The following is an 18,155-nucleotide window of genomic DNA, read 5'->3' as shown; positions in this document are numbered from 1 at the left end:
ATCCCTCAAACCTGAGATCATGATCTGAGTTGAAATCAAGAGTCAGATGCTTAGCCAATTGAGCCACTCAGGTGTCTCCATATACTGTATTCTTAAAATAAACTAGAGAAAAAATATTAAGAAAATCATAAGGAAGAAAAATACATTTATAGTACTGTACTGTTTATATATTTTAAAAATCCATGTACAAGTGGACTCAAGCAGTTCAAACTCGTGTGGTTCAGTATGTTTAATTGAATAGTATATAGATATGTATGCAACATGATGCCAGGATACAAAGATAAAGAACTGTATGTAGAGTATGGGGATGTTCGATAGTAAATTTCTAAGACATGTACCTTCCTTCACAGAATTCAGAATCTATTTGGAAAAAAAAACCAACAAGTGTGCACTGAATAGCAAAGAACATCAGAAAATATACACTTACGTAGTAAATTTTCTAGGAACTCTGACTATAAATTATATATGGATTTAGAAGTGAGTATGGTCAATAAACACAAGAGTAGTAGAAAGGCTTTCAAGAAGTAAAGTCAGTTCCAATGTTACACAACATATGTATTCCTGTAAATCGCTATGCTGTGTATAAAAAAATTACACAATAAAAACTACATGGCTTATAGGAAAAATGAGGGAAGGGGTGCAAAACTCAAAAACTTCATCAATGACATGAAAAAAGGATAGGAAACTAATAAAAATGGCAGCATATTTTTACATGTTATGTGGTTAATACATAAATACAACAATAAATGTGGCACTTTACTTTGGAAAAAACCTGGGGTTTGCTTGTGGCAATGAATATCAGGGGGCTATAACTTGTGAATTTGTATAAAGTAGTGGAAGGAAGGTGATCTAAAATCAGATGGAAGGTCTTAGCAGTAGATTGTGCTCTGATGTGACTCATAACACCAGTGATTAACTGTGATAGTTTAGTTGACGTTTAAGGTGTGTGTAATTTTTATGCATTCCTGTGAAGCTGTTCACCTGGAGGTTATAATTTTCTGCATTCACGGTTTCTCCTAAACAAGATCATGCATAAGCAAAGGTAAAAAAGGTGTTACAGTCAATTGTTTTCTAATATACCAATTGAATAAAACAAAAGTGTGTTTTCAAAACAAACAGTATAGCAAAACTGACTAAATTAAGATTTCATAGGGGTAGTAAAGTGGGGAGTAAGATCTGTACTTACAAATTGCTAATAAGAACTGAACACAGTCCCTTTATAGGTGTAATTTAAGAATGAGTAGGTTGTGCACTGTTGGTGGGAATGTGAACTGGTACAGCCATTCTAGAAAACTGTGTGGAGGTTCCTCAGAGTTAAAAATAGAGCTACCCTACGACCCAGCAATTGCACTACTGGGATTTACCCCAAAGATACAGATGCAGTGAAAAGCCGAGGCACCTGCACCCCAATGTTTACAGCAGCAATGTCCACAATAGCCAAACTGTGGAAGAAGCCTTGGTGTCCGTCGAAAGATGAATGGATAAAGATGTGGTCTATTACTCAGCCATTAGAAACGACGAATACCTACCATTTGCTTCAACGTGGATGGAACTAGAGGGTATTATGCTGAGTAAAGTAAGTCAATCAGAGAAAGACAATCATTATATGGTTTCACTGATATAGGGAATATAAAAAATAGTGAAAAGGATTATAGGGGAAAGGAGAGAAAATGAGTGGGAAAAATTAGAGAGGGTGACAAAACATGAGAGACTCCTAACTCTGGGAAACGAACAAGGGGTAGTGGAAGGGGAGATGGGCAGGTCGATGGGGTGACTGGGGGACAGACACTGAGAGGGGCACTTGACGGGATGAGCACTGGGTGTTATATGTTGGCAAATTGAACTCCAATTAAAAAAAAATCAGTAGGTTGTAACCAAGGAAGTAAAAGACCTGTACTCTGAAACTATAAAACACTGATTAAAGAAATTGAAGATGACACAAACAAATGGAAAGATATTTCAATGCTCATAGTTTGGATGAACAGATATTGTTGGGATGCCTGGGTGGCTCAGAAGTTGAGCATCTGCCTTTGGCTCAGGGTGTGATCCTAGGGTCCCAGGATCGAGTCCCACACTGGGCTTTCTGCATGGAACCTGCTTCTCCCTCTGCCTATATCTCTGCCTCTCTCTCTGTGTATCTCTCATGAATAAATAAATAAAATCTTGAAAAAAAAAAACAACCAGTTATTGTTAAAATGTCCATACTACCCAAAGCAATCTACAAATTTAATGCAAATCCTATTGAAATACCAAGAACATTTCTCAAAGAGCTGGAACAAACGATCTTAAAATTGGTATGGAACCGCAGAAGACCCTCAACAGTCAAAGCAATCTTGAAAAAAGGACAGAGTAGAAGGTATCACAATCTCAAACTTCGAGATATAAGTAATCAAAACAGTGTGGTACTGGCTTCCAAATAGACATAGAGATCAATGGAACAGAAATAGTTCAGAAATAAACCCACGATTATATGGTCAATTAACCTATGATGAAGGAGGCAAGAATATGTAACAGGAAAAAGTCTCTTCAACAAATGGCACTGGGAAAACTGGACAGCTACACGTAAAAGAATGAAACCTACAACTTTCTAACACCATACACAAAAGTAAGCTCAGATTAAGGATCTAAATATGAGTTCTGAAACCATAAAAATCCCAGAAAAGAGGACAAGTAGTAATTTCTCTGACAGCTGCAGCATCATTTTTCTAGATATGTCTCCAGAGGCAAGGGAAACAAAAGCAAAAATAAACTATTGGGATTCCCTCAAAATATAAAGCTTCTGTACAACAAAGGAAACAATCAACAAAACTAAAAGGCAACCCACTGAATGGGAGAAGATATTTGCAAATAACATATCTTATAAAGGGTTAGTTCCCAAAATATATAAAAGAACTTATACAACTCAGCACCAAAAAACCCCCAAATAATCCAATTAAAATTGGGCAGAAGACAGCAACAGGTCTCCAAAGAAGGCATCCAGATGGCAAATAAACACATGAAAAGATACTCAACATCATTTATCACCAGGGTAATGCAAATCAAAATCACAATGAGCTATCATTTCAGACCTGTTACAATGACTAAAATCAAAACCACAAGAAACAAGTGTTGGTGAGCATATGGAGAAAAAAGAACCCTCACGCACTGCTGGGGAGAATGCAAATTGTTGTAGCCACTCTGGAAAACAGTATGAGGTTCCTGAAAAAGTTGAAAACAGAGCCACCCTATGACCCAGCAATTGCACTACTGAGTATTGACCCCAAAGATACAAATGTAGTCATCCAAAGGAGCACCTGCACCCCAATGTTTATAGAAGTAATGTCCACAATTGCCAAACTATGGTAAGAGCCCAGATACCCACTGACAGACAGATGAATGGATAAAAAAGATAAATGGATGAAGAATGGATAGAATGGATAAAAAAGGTGTGTGTCTACACATATATATGTGTGTGTATATATATGTATATACACATGTACACAACACACATAAATGTACTACTACTACTCAGCCATTAAAAAAAAATCTTGCATTTGCAACAACGTGGATGGAACTAGATGATATTATGTTAAGCAAAAGAAGTCAATCAGATAAAGACAATTATCAAAAAAAAAAGATAAAGACAATTATCATAGGATCTCACTCATTTGTAGAATTTCAGATATAAAACAGAAAATCACAGGGGAAGATAGGAAAAAAATAAAATGAGACAAAATCAGGGAGACAAACCATAAGAGATTTTTAATCTTAGGAAACAAACTGGGGGTTGCTGGAGGGGAAGACGGTGGAGAAATGGGGTAACTGGATGACAGACGTTAAGAAGGGCATGTGATGAGCACTGGGTATTATATAATGCGAATCACTGACCTCTACCTCTGAAACCAATAATACATTGTATGTTAATTAGCTGAATTTAAATTTTAAAAAAGGTTTAAAACTTAAAAATGGAATTATGACATGATCCAGTATTTCTGGATAAATACAGTACTGTGTATTTATCCCCCAAACACAAAAACACTGATTCGAAAAGATATATGTACCCGTTTGTCGCAGTATTACTTAAAATAGTGAAATTATGGAAGTAGCCCAAGTGTCCATTGATAGATGAATGGATAAAGATGTGGCATATATGCAATGGACTATTACCCAGCCGTAAGAAAGAATGAAATCTTGTCATCTGCAACACAGATGTATCTATAGGGTATAATCCTAGGTGAAAAAAGTCCGTGAAAGACAAAGATCATATGATTCCACTCATGTAGAATTTAAGAAACAAAATAAATGGACAAAGAAAAACAGACAAACCAAAAAAATCCCCCCTTTTAACTATAGAGGACAAACTGATGGTTACCACATTGGGGAGGTGGGATGGGTGAAAGGGATTGGAACACTTATCATGATGAGCACTGAGTAATGTATAGAGTTATTAAATCACTACAGTGTACATCTGAAACTAACAGGATATTGTATGTCAATTACACTGGAATTAAAATCAATCAAATGGCTAAAGGAATTTCTCCAAAGAGAAAGGCAATAATAGAAGGTGGCTTGGAATTTCAGGAAGAAAAAAACCAATAGAATGGGTAAAAGATAAGGGATAAAGGAATAAAATCAGTTTATATACAGGGATGCCTGGGTGGCTCACTTGGCTAAGTGTCCAATTCTTGGTTTGGGCTCAGGTCATGATCCCAGGGTCGTGAGATAGACCCTAGAATATGCTTGAAGATTCTCTCCTTCTGCCCCCACCCCCCCCAACTCTCATGCTCTAAAATTAATAAATCTTAAAAAAAAGATACTAACATCAGACATCTTAGAGAAATGTTGATTAAAACTAGCTGGGAAAAACCCCCACTTAGTATTAGGCTGGCAGAGATTAAAGAGTTTAACAATAGATGGCTCTGCAAAGTATATAAGGGGAATTTATTTTTTTATATTCCATGGCAGGGTCTACCAAAATTACAAATGCATTTTAATCTATTAATTCCATTTTAAGAATCTGACCAAAATTCCATACGTTTTGAATGATACACAAAATGTAGGAATGAAAACTGATGGGCAGACTGGAAAAGAGCCTTTTCATTAATGACCCTTTGAGGCCTCTCAATGTCAAACCAAATGAATATATTAAATTTTAAAAACTGTAGATACTGGGGTGCCTGGGTGACTCAGTTGGGATCAAGCCTCCGCCTGGCTCCTGCTCAGTGGGGAACCTGCTTTTCCTTCTCCCTTTGCCCCTCACCTTCACTCAAGCTCTCTCTCAAATAAATAAAATCTTACAAAAAAAAAATTTGTAGATATTTTAAAACTTCCAAGTACGGCAATAATGTTTTTCATAAAAAAAAAAAAAAACCTCCTATATTGCATAACTACTGACACAAAATTTGTTCCAAAGTATCTGTAACATTTAAGTATCCTTATGATAAAATCAAACACTACTAAAAGCAAAACCACAAAGCAAGTTGAAAATCATAATGGATGAAAAGAAATTACAAAGAGTTACACTTTCAACTTCAGGGCCATTTCTGGATAATTATTTTTTAGATTATGTAGTTTGCTTACCATCAGGTAAAAGAATTTCCCAAACCTATTCATGGACTTTTTTGGGGGGTTGGGGTAGGGTGTAATCTCATTAATTAGGCATTGCCTCTACCAGTATGAATATGAAGGTAAAAAAACAAGCTCCAGAACATTTTTCTTGTAAAAATCTCAGGTAAAAAAATGCTCCCTTATTCATTTTTATTTGATATCTATAGATTTTACACCAATGAATTTCATGTGAAACCTTTATATTAATGGAACTTTCTAGGGAATCATCAAATAAGATCTGAAATAAAGAACACAACTACTCCCAAAATAGGTCTCCATTAGATATTTTCCATTTCATATTACTGGTCTCATCTTCTAAACATTTCTAAGTTTAATATCCCACCACTTTCCAGTAAAAGTGCCAACACCTCTGCTCTTCATTCCAGGTTAAGGGCAATGAATGGGATTCTGTTGCCATATACATGAGTCTCTGGTGTTCTTTACAGTCTCCTGAGTGTGTAAGATTCCCTAGCTGCTTCCCGAACTCTGTTCTTTGTGTATTGCCAGGCAAGGTTTCCAACTACACGTATGCAAAATTTCTGCTCATATAACTATTTGTTGTCGTGTTGCCACAACTCAGCACTTGTGTTTCTGTAATATAGCAGCAGTAGCCCTGTCTCTTGTTGCAAGGTATACAGACCTCTATTTTAACAACTCTAGCAAACTCTGAAGAGACCAGAATGACCTGAGGTCATGCCAACTCCTGAAAAACCAGTAAGTACCTTGACCAAGGAAGGTAGTGGTTTCATTATCTGGTGGTCTGTGTTCTATCCTCCACTCTACCCCATGACAGCCTCTACAGAAATGCATTTTTTACTAGCCTCCAGTGTTCCATTTCTGCATCTGTTGGAAGGTTCTTCTTCTTGACTGTGAACCTTCTCAGACATATTCAAATAGTTACAAAAGGCAGAACTTCCAAACTTGCAACAGCAAAAGGAAAAAGGCCCAAGATTGCCCAGACTCACCAAGACCATATACAGGTGGGCCCAGACAGTCAGAATTCTTCAGAAGTCTTTTTGTTTTCGTTCAGGAAGTTAGAAAAAGAAAAGAAAGATTCTGTATTTATTTCTTTTTAAACTGGGGTGTAAATCTCTCAAACAAGGTTTTAAATATAATGATGATGAACACCACAGTGTTGCCCAAAATTTTGTTTTTAACTTAAAACTATAAGGAGGCCAACAAATATAAATTGGATGTGAGACACAACTCTGCCTAAGAAAAGACTATATAGATACATGACAAAATCCATTCTCACCAATGTCCTGAATGGTAAAGGACTGTAGGGTAACAGGTTCCAAACTATGTGACCTCAAATATAAAGATCTTTTCTTATTTTGACAGTATGGTCCAGAACAGAGTAGACATGGAAGCTGAGGCTCAAAACAAATCTGACCTTTTCAGGAACTCCTGGGCAGACACTAATAAAGGGCCAAATGTTCCCCCTCAACTGCTGAAACAGGTAAGGGCAAGATGTGCTTCCTTAGAAGAGTCTGAGGAACACACACTAAAAGTTGCTACATCAACTTTCAGCACAACTTCCTAGCCATAATGGCATTGGCAAAATTAGCATTTATCTCTACAACTGGAAATACATTATAAAAACATAAACAACATATAAAGAGTGACACTCATTCACTTTTTCATTCTTTCAAGCAAATATTCAAACACTGACCTTTTATTACCAAAATTTATTAGAGAATCTATGATAACTGCTTATGGCTTAAAATGTATATTTTTTATTAAACTAATTTCTTTCTAAATATATAAACCACAATATCCTCAACTTTTATAAGCAGAGTAGATCCTAACATAAGAGATCTTATAGCCTACAAAATATAAGGAAAAAACCCTGATTTTTAGTAGAGAATAAAAGATAAAGATTTCCTAGATGATGAGGGAAGAAATAATGCCTTAAATGAAAATATTCCAATTGTACTAACAATACTCTGAAGAATTAACTATCAGGTATCAGGGTCTAAAACTTGTAAACATCAATACAGATTGCTTTTTAGTTTAGTTTTTTTCTTTTTTTTAATATAAGTTATTCAGTAACACCTCATTCTTTACTGGATCCTCACAAACATAAAGCATACACTATACCTGTTGTTTGTATATAAAGATAGATAGCCCGGCTCATGAACACAAAGAAGTTACATAAACACTCCCATTATGCTGCAGCATATTCCTGCAATGGTTTACAAGGTATATAGGTATATATTCGAGGTATATATTTACAAGGTATATATTCGATATGACAGAAAAGAAAATGAAATCATCAGAATCAAAGTGGAATACAGAAACAGAAAATTAAGAATAGCTTTCTCTAGGATATCTTAGGTCTTTTAAAATTAAAACAAATGTGCATATTTCTAAATGATAGAAAGAAATGAGTATACCTGAAACTTGAGAACAGAATGTTCTACTTAGGACAATTTTGAAAGGAATGTTAAAGACTTTAATGAGTTAGCAATACATAATAGAAAAAGCTCTAGATCTGGAGCCAACAAGCTTCAGTTTGAAACTTAGCTTCCTGATGTGGTAAATAACTTAATCTTCTTGAATACCTTCATCTGTAAAATGGGGGAAATACTACAGGGTTATTGAGGATCAGAAAAGATTACAGATGACTCTCACATTTGTCAGACATGAAAAACTAAATATTGGTATTATTATTCTCTAGACTAGTAAGAAGGGGAAGAATAGAGTCCATTTATTATTTTTGTTTTCTCCACAGGTAATCTCATCCTATTACTTTTACAGTAACAGACCCAGTATCTGTAATAAATGATAACAGTTACATATTTCACATAGACGATATAAACAAAACAATCACTTAAAACAAAGTTCTTACCATTCATATAATATCATATCAAACTACTGGTCATGTTAACTTAAAATATTCTGGTCTAAGTAAAGAAGTTTCTCAAATATGCCAGATGCTTCTGAATCTCAGTAGAGCATGAAGGGAAAATAATTTATTCCATTAAGTTTCTTAGTCTATGTCATTCTTTTAAATTGTCACCCTCCCCCCTCACCGTGTCTTTCTCTAGAAGAGTATTTCTTTACCATGCTATTTAGACAACTACCATTAAAAAAAAAAAACAAAAAATAAAGTGGAAGAAGGATAAATTACAGCAAATAACAATTCAGTGATTTCATGGTAAATGAAAAGTGTGAAGATAAAACACATTTAAAAACACAAATGCCTCATATTTATATTCACATTAGTATAAATTTCATGCCAACTATTTGTTTGTTTTGTATGCATAAGTTTTATCAGAAATATGCACTTGTTCTTACCTTTAGATTTGGGAATTAGCTCTCCACAACTGAGTATCCGCACCTCAGCAAATGGTTTGCTAGCTGCATCTGTTTTCTGGTTTTCTATTTCTCTCACAACTTCTTGACCAGATATCACTTGCCCAAAAACAACATGATGCCTAGAAAGTCAATTAAAGATGATCAAATAAAAGCTTTTAATTTTAACATTAATTTAAAGTGGTCATAAAGTAAATTTAAATAATCTTTACCCATCTAAATGAGGCGTTGGCTTCGTTGTTCTTTGGAAGTCATCAGATAGAAGAATAAAAACAAAGTCAGAGAAAAACAAAGTTAGCATCTCTAAAAAGGAAAAGAAAATAACTGCATTGGAAACAAAGCTGCAAACAAAGAAAGCATATGCTATTTTAACATAATAGAATCTTAATATATTAACCTTAAGTAGAACAGAAATAATGCTAGATGCTTTCTACATAATATAGTTTCAAAAACTTATTCTGATCATAAAGGTAATACCTAATCATTGTTGAAAAATAACGTATAATTAAAGTTGAAAAAAAAAATAAAGTTGACATTTTGGTGTTATTTCTATCCATCTGTCTCTTGCATGTGACTGGGCTTTTATTGAATATTCATAGGTGTATAAAAGTTTTATGGTTGTATAATGTTCTATTGTATGGACAGACCAAAATTTATCAAAAGATTCCACCAGTTTAAGGGTGTAACAATAGGGCTTTTCAATCTTAACATTTTAAACAGTTAAAAGCATCGGTCAACCCCTTATCCAATGTTTTGCTTTCCACCATTTCAGTGATCCACAGTCAAAACAGCAGTCAATTACAGTCCAGAAGCACACAATCCTCCAGCTCACATACTGTCAGTTCAATAATAGCTAATACTACATCACAAAACCTGTTATTTACCTCACTTTATCAGGTAAGCATTTTACCATTTCACATCATCACAAGGATGAGAACAGTACAGTAAGATATTTGGATAGAGACCACATTCATGTAACTTTTATTACAGTGTATTATTATAATTGTTGTATTTAATGACTATTGTTCATCTCTTACTATCCCTAATTTATAAATTAAACTTTTACCTAGAAACGTATCTGTGTGTGTATGTATGTATGTATGTATGTATGTGTGTGTATATATATATATATATATATATATATATATATATATGAAAAAACGTAATATATATAGAGTTCAGTGTTATCTGCAGTTTCCGGCATCCACAGTGGAGGGAGGGGGTGTGATCCTGAAATGTACCCCCTATGGATAATGTTCAGATGGCCCTCAGACATGTTTTGGTAGACCAGAACAGAAATGGTCCTTATAGTGTTTATAAAATTTTCAATTAGCTGCCAATATTCAAAATTTTGGATACTTTCACATAAAAATCCAGATTTCAGACCTTTATGGAAAGCTGGAAGGTGGGCACACGGCAAGAATGGGTCAGGTTGATTATCTTTGTCTTTTTAATACAACAATTAATAATAGTTTAAAAATAATAATAATAATAATAGTTTAGATTCTGGTCCCAACAGCTTTTTTGCTTGTTACTTGCCTAAGACCTAAAGACTTTGAGCTTTTTACCCCAGTAAACAAACTACACAATGAAGCAAAGATCTGGATTAAAACTTTAGACAAAACTCAAAATAAGCAAAAAGTCCCACAAATTATGTAATTTTAAAAAATTCTATCTTGCCACTCCACAGCAACCTTAAAGCTATGTAGTTAAGAAGACTGCTATTTGAGTAGCTATGAAGACATACTGGCATAACAAACTGAAGATCGGCATTGCGTATCATTTATTATTTTAAAGAACTTACCAAAAAGGTGTTAGAAATTTGGAGGAAGGAACACAATTTAAGCTAACCCTTGGTTAAAGCCCACACAATACTAATGAAAAGAATGCAAACATGTACATGTAATTTTATAAGTTTTTAAAATTTATAAGTTTTTAAAACTAACCTATTGTTGTTTTCTGACTGCAGCTATGCTCATGTGAACTTGCTTAAACCATCTAGAGATGTAAAAACCTTTGTGTATACCATATATGTATTTATATTACATGTTATTCAACGTATATGTATAATTTGCATCTAGATTTAGTCATTCCTCACTTCAGATACTGTATTTGCCAAGTTCACTTGCTCACTAGAATTTATTTATTTTATTTATTTATTTTTTTAAAGATTTTATTTAATTATTCATGAGAGACACAGGCAGAGGGAGAAGCAGGCTCCATGCAGGGAGCCTGACGAGGGACTTGATCCTGAGTCTCCAGGATCCTGCCCTGGGCCAAAGGCAGCGCTAAACTGCTGAGCCACTGGGCTACACTGCTCACTAGAATTTATTTATAACCCCTGTTTCCATGGTCATTCTCAGATTGGTAAAAAAAAGGTATTGATGAACTCTTGTACAGTGCTGGTAGGAGTGTAAAATGATACAATCACTGTGGAAAAACAGTTCAGTGCTTCCTCACAGAACTAACTATAGAATTACCATTTGATCTAGCAATTCCACTCTTTGGTATATACCTAAAATTGAGAAGGAACTCAACCAAATATGGATATGCCAATGTTTACTATAGCATTATTCATAATAGCCAAAAGGTGGAAATGCAAATGTCTACCAGCAGATGTATATGGATAAACTAAATGTGGTATGTACATATAATGGAGTGATATTCAGCCATAAAAAGGAATGAAGTCCTGATATATGCTACAACAAACATGGCTGAACCTTGAAAACATGCTAAATGAAATAAGCTTGACAGAGAATATTGTATGATTCTGCTTATATATCTATAAGGCAAATTTATAAAGACAAAATAAAAGAGGTTACCGGGGCTGAGGGTAAAAAAAAATGAGTTAGTTTCTGGGACAATGAAATAGTTTTGGATACAGTGATAGCAGCTACACTGTATTCTGAATATAATCAATACCATTAAGTCATACACTTAAAAATGGTTACTGGAAAATTCTGTATCATATATATTGCCACAATTAAAAACATTTTAAGATTAAAAACTGAAGTTTTCTCCTTTATTTTTTTTTTTAAAGATTTATTTATTTATTCATGGGAGACACAGAGAGAGGCAGAGACACAGGCAGAGGGAGAGCAGGGAGATGCAGGGAGCCCGATGCAGGGACCTGATCCTGGATCCCAGGATCATGTCCTGAGCCAAAGGTAGACGCCTAACTGCTGAGCCACCCAGGTGTCCCAAGTTTTCTCCTTTAAAAATAATGAAACACAGAAATTAAGGAAAGGTTACCTAGAAATTAAGAGAAATAAGGAAAAATCAACATACAGAGGGAAGATTCTGAAAATATACATGAAGGATTACATCAACTTAATGGAGAAGTTTTAGCACAGGAAGGATTTTGCTTTTAAAAAAAGGAAAATAAATGATAATACTAAGTGTTGTTGAGAATCTGGTAACACTGGTATTTTGCATACTGCTGATATCACAATAGCAATATACACGGAAAGGCTTAAAAATGTATAATAGGGATGCCTGGGTGGCTCAGTCAGTTAAGGGTCAGCCTTCAGCTTAGTCATTATCCCAGGGTCCTGGGATCAAGCCCTGTGTCTGGCTCCCTGCTCAGCATGTGGGTGTGGGGAGGGTGGTTCTGCTTCTCCCTTTCCTTCTGCTCCTCCTCCCTGCTTGCGTTCTCTCTCAAAAATAAATAAAATCTTTCTAAAAAATGTGTAAACAGGGATCCCTGGGTGGCGCAGCGGTTTGGCGCCTGCCTTTGGCCCAGGGCGCGATCCTGGAGACCTGGGATCGAATCCCACGTCGGGCTCCCGCTGCATGGAGCCTCCTTCTCCCTTTGCCTGTGTCTCTGCCTCTCTCGCTTTCTCTGTGTAACTATCATAAATAAATAAAAATTTAAAAAAAAAATGTGTAAACATTTCACTAAGTAAACTCCTAGCAACTTATTTAAAATAAGGCATAGTACATTCAATGAATTTACATATAGTTATTAAAATGTGCCAAGAATTTTTTTTTCTTTTTTTATTTATTATTTATGATAGTCACAGAGAGAGAGAGAGAGAGGCAGAGACATAGGCAGAGGGAGAAGCAGGCTCCAAGCACCGGGAGCCCGACGTGGGATTTGATCCCGGGTCTCCAGGATCGCGCCCTGGGCCAAAGGCAGGCGCCAAACCGCTGCGCCACCCAGGGATCCCGTGCCAAGAATTATACTGTATCCAAAAGTTGATTAGGGGGGTATATACAGTATTTAGGTTACATTTTTATTGCAGAGAAAGATGCTCTGGGGATGGGAATGTTTTTCTTCTTTTTATCTGTGTTCTATTTTTTTCTATAACTAACATGATACAAATGGTTTTTATTTTAAAAATCAGAATGACCTGGGACGTCTGGGTGGCTCAGCAGGTGAGCATCTGCCTTTGATCAGGGCATGATCCTGGGATCCAGGATCGAGTCCCACATCAGGCTCCTTATATGGAGCCTGCTTCTCCCCCTGCCTGTGTCTCTCCCCACCCCGCCTCCCCGGCTCTCATGAATAAATAAGTAAAAACCTTGAAAAAAAAAAAAAAATCAGAAAGACCCCTACATAGCCATTGGTTGAATGAACTAGAGTATACTCACAATAAAGTAATATGCAGCAGCAAAAACAAATGAACAGGGTCTACATGAACTGATTTGGAGTGATTTCTAGGATATACTGCTAAGTGAAAAGAACAAAACACTGTATACATTATATGCTATCTACTGTATAAGAAAGAAAGGAAAAAAAGAAAATATATATGTATTTGTGCTCATTTTTATAAAAAGAAATACAGGAAGATAAACCAGAAACTAATGAGGTGGGAAACTAAAATGGATGGGTGGGAAAGGATGAAAAAATGGGATTGGCAATGGGATAAAGAATTAGGTGGGAGTAAGGTATTCTTTTTGACTCATATAATGTTTGATAAACAAAAACAACAAATCAAAACAAGGTGAGACAATAAAATATAAACAAATGAACCTAACATATTTTGAGTCACAAAACCACAAAAAATTCACACCAAAATGTACTAATCCAACTCACTTTTAAACAGTTGTTTTAACTATATACCCTCAATCTAAAACAAAAATAACTATAAATAAACAGTAACTCTAGTAAGGTTATTTTTCACAGTAGCATAGAACGGTGATTTTTTATTCTAGAATTCAGCAAATGGGCAGAAATTTGGAAGATAATGAGAGTCAAGTTTCTCACTGTTGAAGAAGGGAGTTACAAATGTGGAAAAGTAAAACACTGGAAAAATCCATATGGTGCTTACAGATTATGTTCTTCTGAGAGTAAGAGTTTAAGGCTATTGAGGAGTATCCACAGGACATGATAAAAAATGCATAGTTGACAAGAGCTCTGATCAAAATTTTTTGGTGTCATAATTGGAAAGCATTAAGAGTAATGACTTTGCAACTAGAAACAAATTTTAGTGAGTACATGAATTCACAAATACAGAATCTTTGAATAATGAGGATCAATTGTATTTTATTCTTTGTAATCGAGTAATTTATAGAGATACTCTGTAAATATGTTAATTATTAAATTTTCCCTCAAAATAGTTCTTTCCTCAATCACTACTGAGATGACTGAAAAATGGTGACTTTTCTATCATTCTTCTTCTATTTATTAGCTATGTTCTATTAAAAATAGGTTTTTCAAAAAAAAAAAAAAAATAGGTTTTTCTTCTCCCTTGTTATTTATTCATTTATTATTTATATGTGTATAGGCTCTTGGATTTCTATTTTATTTGCTAATCTAATACTATCATTATTTATTTTGATGCTCAAGTTGTCCTAATCTGGCCAGGGGAACCTCACCCCTTCAGGCTGGCTCCTGTGTCCTTTTGACAAGTACTCATCATTTTGATAGTTTAGCAGTACGGTTCAATTTCCCTTTCAACAATTTTCCCCCCTTCAAAAATTCATTGTCCTCCTTCCTTCAAAAATTTTCCCCATTATGGATCTATTTATTAGCAATCAATGAGAAATGATGCACCAAAAAAGAGATATTTTAAATGATCACAGCACAGATACTTACATGAAGAACTGTGAACCATTTGTATCCTTCCCTCTGTTGGCCATAGACAAGAGAAATTCTTTGTTGTGTTTAACAGCAAAACTCTCATCTACAGAAAAGCAAAGTTTTCAGTTATGTTATAGGAATAACCTCCCCCAAAATTTCATATTCACTTTGTTACCTCCTTTGTTCATATGTATTCTTTAGCAGCAGACAAAATTTAGTCAGGTTAAAAGAAGAAAGAATTAAATATTAACCAATTCCCTCTCCCATTTTTTTAGATTAAAGTATTTCTAATTTTCAATCCCTTGCTATAAATCCAAATACTATTATCAAACCCCTTTCTTTCCTTCTGCATTTGTCTTTTGTTTTTTGGGGGGTGGGGGTAAAAAACAACACAACTTTGATTACTCAGACAAAAAACAAAATGTTCCTTAAAAAGCAAGAGAAAGAAACCAAACAGGATTCTTTTACAGTTGATCTGTTTCATTTCTAAGCACAAAAAGGCACATCTACTATTTTAAGCAGAGAAAAGGACTCATTAACTTAATCTCTGCCACAGCATCATTTATTGTAGAGAGTAGCTTGCCTTCCAATTTTGGATTAGACTATAAGAACAACACAACTGGAATGTGAAATAAAATTTCACTTAATCCCTAACGTGAAAGATGGGAAATATGAAATTATTTCCACATTCACATGTTTGTATTTTTTTTTTTTTTGCTTGTAGTCTTTCAAATGATCTTCACAGAAATAAAAAATTCCAAAGAGAAAACTTACAGTTGAGAAAAACATTATATTAAAGAGATTTAATGGACCCACTGAACATGTGGATATTTTTACTATGAAATACTGTTAAATTTCTTTTAATAAAAATTAAGATTAAGCTATGGAAGTTCCTATCCTAGCACTATATTTTTAAGAGTTTAATTCTAGACCATTGCAATCCTTCAAATAATATGATGTATTAATGTCCTTAGCACACAAAAAAATCCTACCTCTACTAAAAGTCTATCACGTAAAATTTTTCACAAGAAAATTAACTTTCAGATTCACTGAATGTAGCTGGATATTAGTATAATGAATCTTATTGATTCAATAGAGAAAAATAACAGAAAAAAAAACATTAAAAACACAATTTAAATAAAAAAATTTTTTACCTTCAAAAAATCCACCATAAATAGATTCCCCTCCTCGTCCATTTCCTAAGAATGAAAAACATGGGACTCTTGAACTCTTAAGACAATAATCTCTTCGAAGGTACCCCCCTAAACAAAATACTTAAAAAGTAGATGCTCAAATGACTTCAAATCAAAAATACTCAAAGGTTCAAAACAAATCATAAGATTAATTTAAAGTCAATATTGACAAGATCCCAAATTAGTTTCTTTTCCCTATGATACAACAGTAAAAATGTGGCAAAACCTAAGATACATGGAAAAAAGAACATTCAGTTTCTAATAATTATGTAGGTCTCTGAACAAAGACTAGATTTTTTCAGTGTCTTTAAAAATAGTTTGTTTTATAATTTGAAAGTATAGATAAAAACATATCTAACTTTAAGATCTATTATCTTTAACAAAGCATGCATGATTTTCTTTCGTGGGAATCAAAGTCTTACCTTCACTGAAGTCACCACCTTGAACCATAAAATCCTTGACAACTCTGTGAAAAAGACAACTCTTATAATGTAATGGCTTCTGAGTTGATTTCCCTGTCCCCTTTTCACCTACAGAGAAGAAAAATTAGTAGGCCATTTAGTAGAAAGGAAATCAAGGAAGCAGTATTAAAGCAAAATTAATGACAGAAGCTTATCTCTGTAAAATACACATCTCTTAAATTATGTAGACACCTTTATAAATTTTCACTCCCCTCAGGAATTTTTTTAAAATCCATTTAAAAATCATTAATGTTTTTCTGGAGAGTACAGAAATGTAGAAACCAATCTCAGATAAAAGCCCAATACAAGCAATATTTCTAAAAATTACTTCCACCCCATGGGGTGCCTAGGTGGCTCAGTCAGTTAAGCACCCGACTCTTGGCTTCAGCTCAGGGCGTGACTTCAGGGTCATGGGATCGAACCCCACATTGGGCGCTCGCTCTCTCTCTCTCTCTCTCTCTCCCCTCGGGGCAGCCCGGGTGACTCAGCGGTTTAGCACTGCCTTCAGCCCAGGGCCTGATCCTGAAGATTCGGGATAGAGTCCCACATCAGGCTCCCTGCATGGAGCCTGCTTCTCCCTCTGCCTGTATCTCTGCCTCTCTACCTCTCTGTCTCTCATGAATAAATAATAAAATAAAATAAGTAAAATAAAATAAATAAAATAAAGATTCTCTCCCCCTGCCCCCATCCCTGCTTGTGCTCCAAATAAATAAATATTACTTTCACAACTTGGTCAATGGTACATAATCTGCATGAGGAAAATTAAAATGTTAAATTAAAAAATTAAAACCACAGTCAAAAGGGGCTACTATTAGGCCAACTAAAAATGTCAACAAACCTGTACAAAGACAACGAAAGTTCTCGCATGTTTTGGGGCACACATCAGAAAATAATTCAAAGACAACTCTTCCAGCTGAAAAAGAAGAAAGCAAGTTTATACTTTACTAACTTAAAATACTAAATATTCATTTATAAATGTTACAAAGGAACATTAATTTTCTTACCAGGTTGATTATTAATGGCAATGTCAAAAAAACATCGAGGACGCTGAACCTTTATTCCCATGGCTTCAGTATTTCAACCTATGAATAAAATACAGTTTCAGGCAAACAGGCCAAAACAGCAGAAACTTTTTATAAATTTCTGGAGGAAAAAATTCTATATCATGAACTAGAGGGATGCCTGGGTGGCTCAGTGGTTGAGCGTCTGCCTTTGGCTCAGGGCGTGATCCTGGAGTCCCGAGATCGAGTCCTACATTGGGCTTCCTGCATGGAACCTGCTTCTCCCTCTGCCTGTGTCTCTGCCTCTCTGTGTCTCTCATGAATAAATAAATAAATTCTTAAAAAAAAAAACACCATAAACTAGAAATATAATTTGAACTTCTTTTGATATTTACTTCAATGACATAAACAACATGGATTTTTGGGGGGAGGGATTAAATTGCATTTTGTGAAACAGAAAAGACAAAAAACCTTAGCCATAATATAATATTTTATTTTAACCACCAAATATAGATTGTCACCCAAACAGAAAATTATATTAAGTCTGTATGATTAGTTAACTCAACAAGCA

General features: G+C 34.8%; 1 protein-coding gene across 11 annotated transcripts in view; it reads right to left on the bottom strand.

Moving 5' to 3' along the window:
• Nucleotides 1-18,155, bottom strand: part of PPIG (peptidylprolyl isomerase G) — a 51,527-nt gene that overhangs the window by 15,895 nt on the left and 17,477 nt on the right. For 10 of the 11 annotated variants that reach the window (XM_025460095.3, XM_025460093.3, XM_049106248.1 and 7 more), the window contains 7 exons: nt 17,588-17,665; nt 17,422-17,496; nt 16,545-16,652; nt 16,084-16,128; nt 14,945-15,032; nt 9,117-9,146; nt 8,887-9,026 (listed from right to left, as the gene is read on the bottom strand). In XM_025460095.3, the coding sequence (XP_025315880.1) occupies nt 8,887-9,026; nt 9,117-9,146; nt 14,945-15,032; nt 16,084-16,128; nt 16,545-16,652; nt 17,422-17,496; nt 17,588-17,648 (547 nt within the window). In that variant the 5' untranslated portion in view covers nt 17,649-17,665. Of the gene's footprint in view, nt 1-8,886; nt 9,027-9,116; nt 9,208-14,944; nt 15,033-16,083; nt 16,131-16,544; nt 16,653-17,421; nt 17,497-17,587; nt 17,666-18,155 lie in introns of those variants that run through there. The other variant, XM_035697688.2, reaches the window with a different exon arrangement.

This window comes from Canis lupus, chromosome 36, assembly GCF_003254725.2.
Source record: "Canis lupus dingo isolate Sandy chromosome 36, ASM325472v2, whole genome shotgun sequence".
In the NCBI taxonomy this organism is placed as follows: domain Eukaryota; kingdom Metazoa; phylum Chordata; class Mammalia; order Carnivora; family Canidae; genus Canis; species Canis lupus.
The sequence above is the reverse complement of the archived record's forward strand: the minus strand, read 5'-3'. Positions and strand labels throughout refer to the sequence as shown.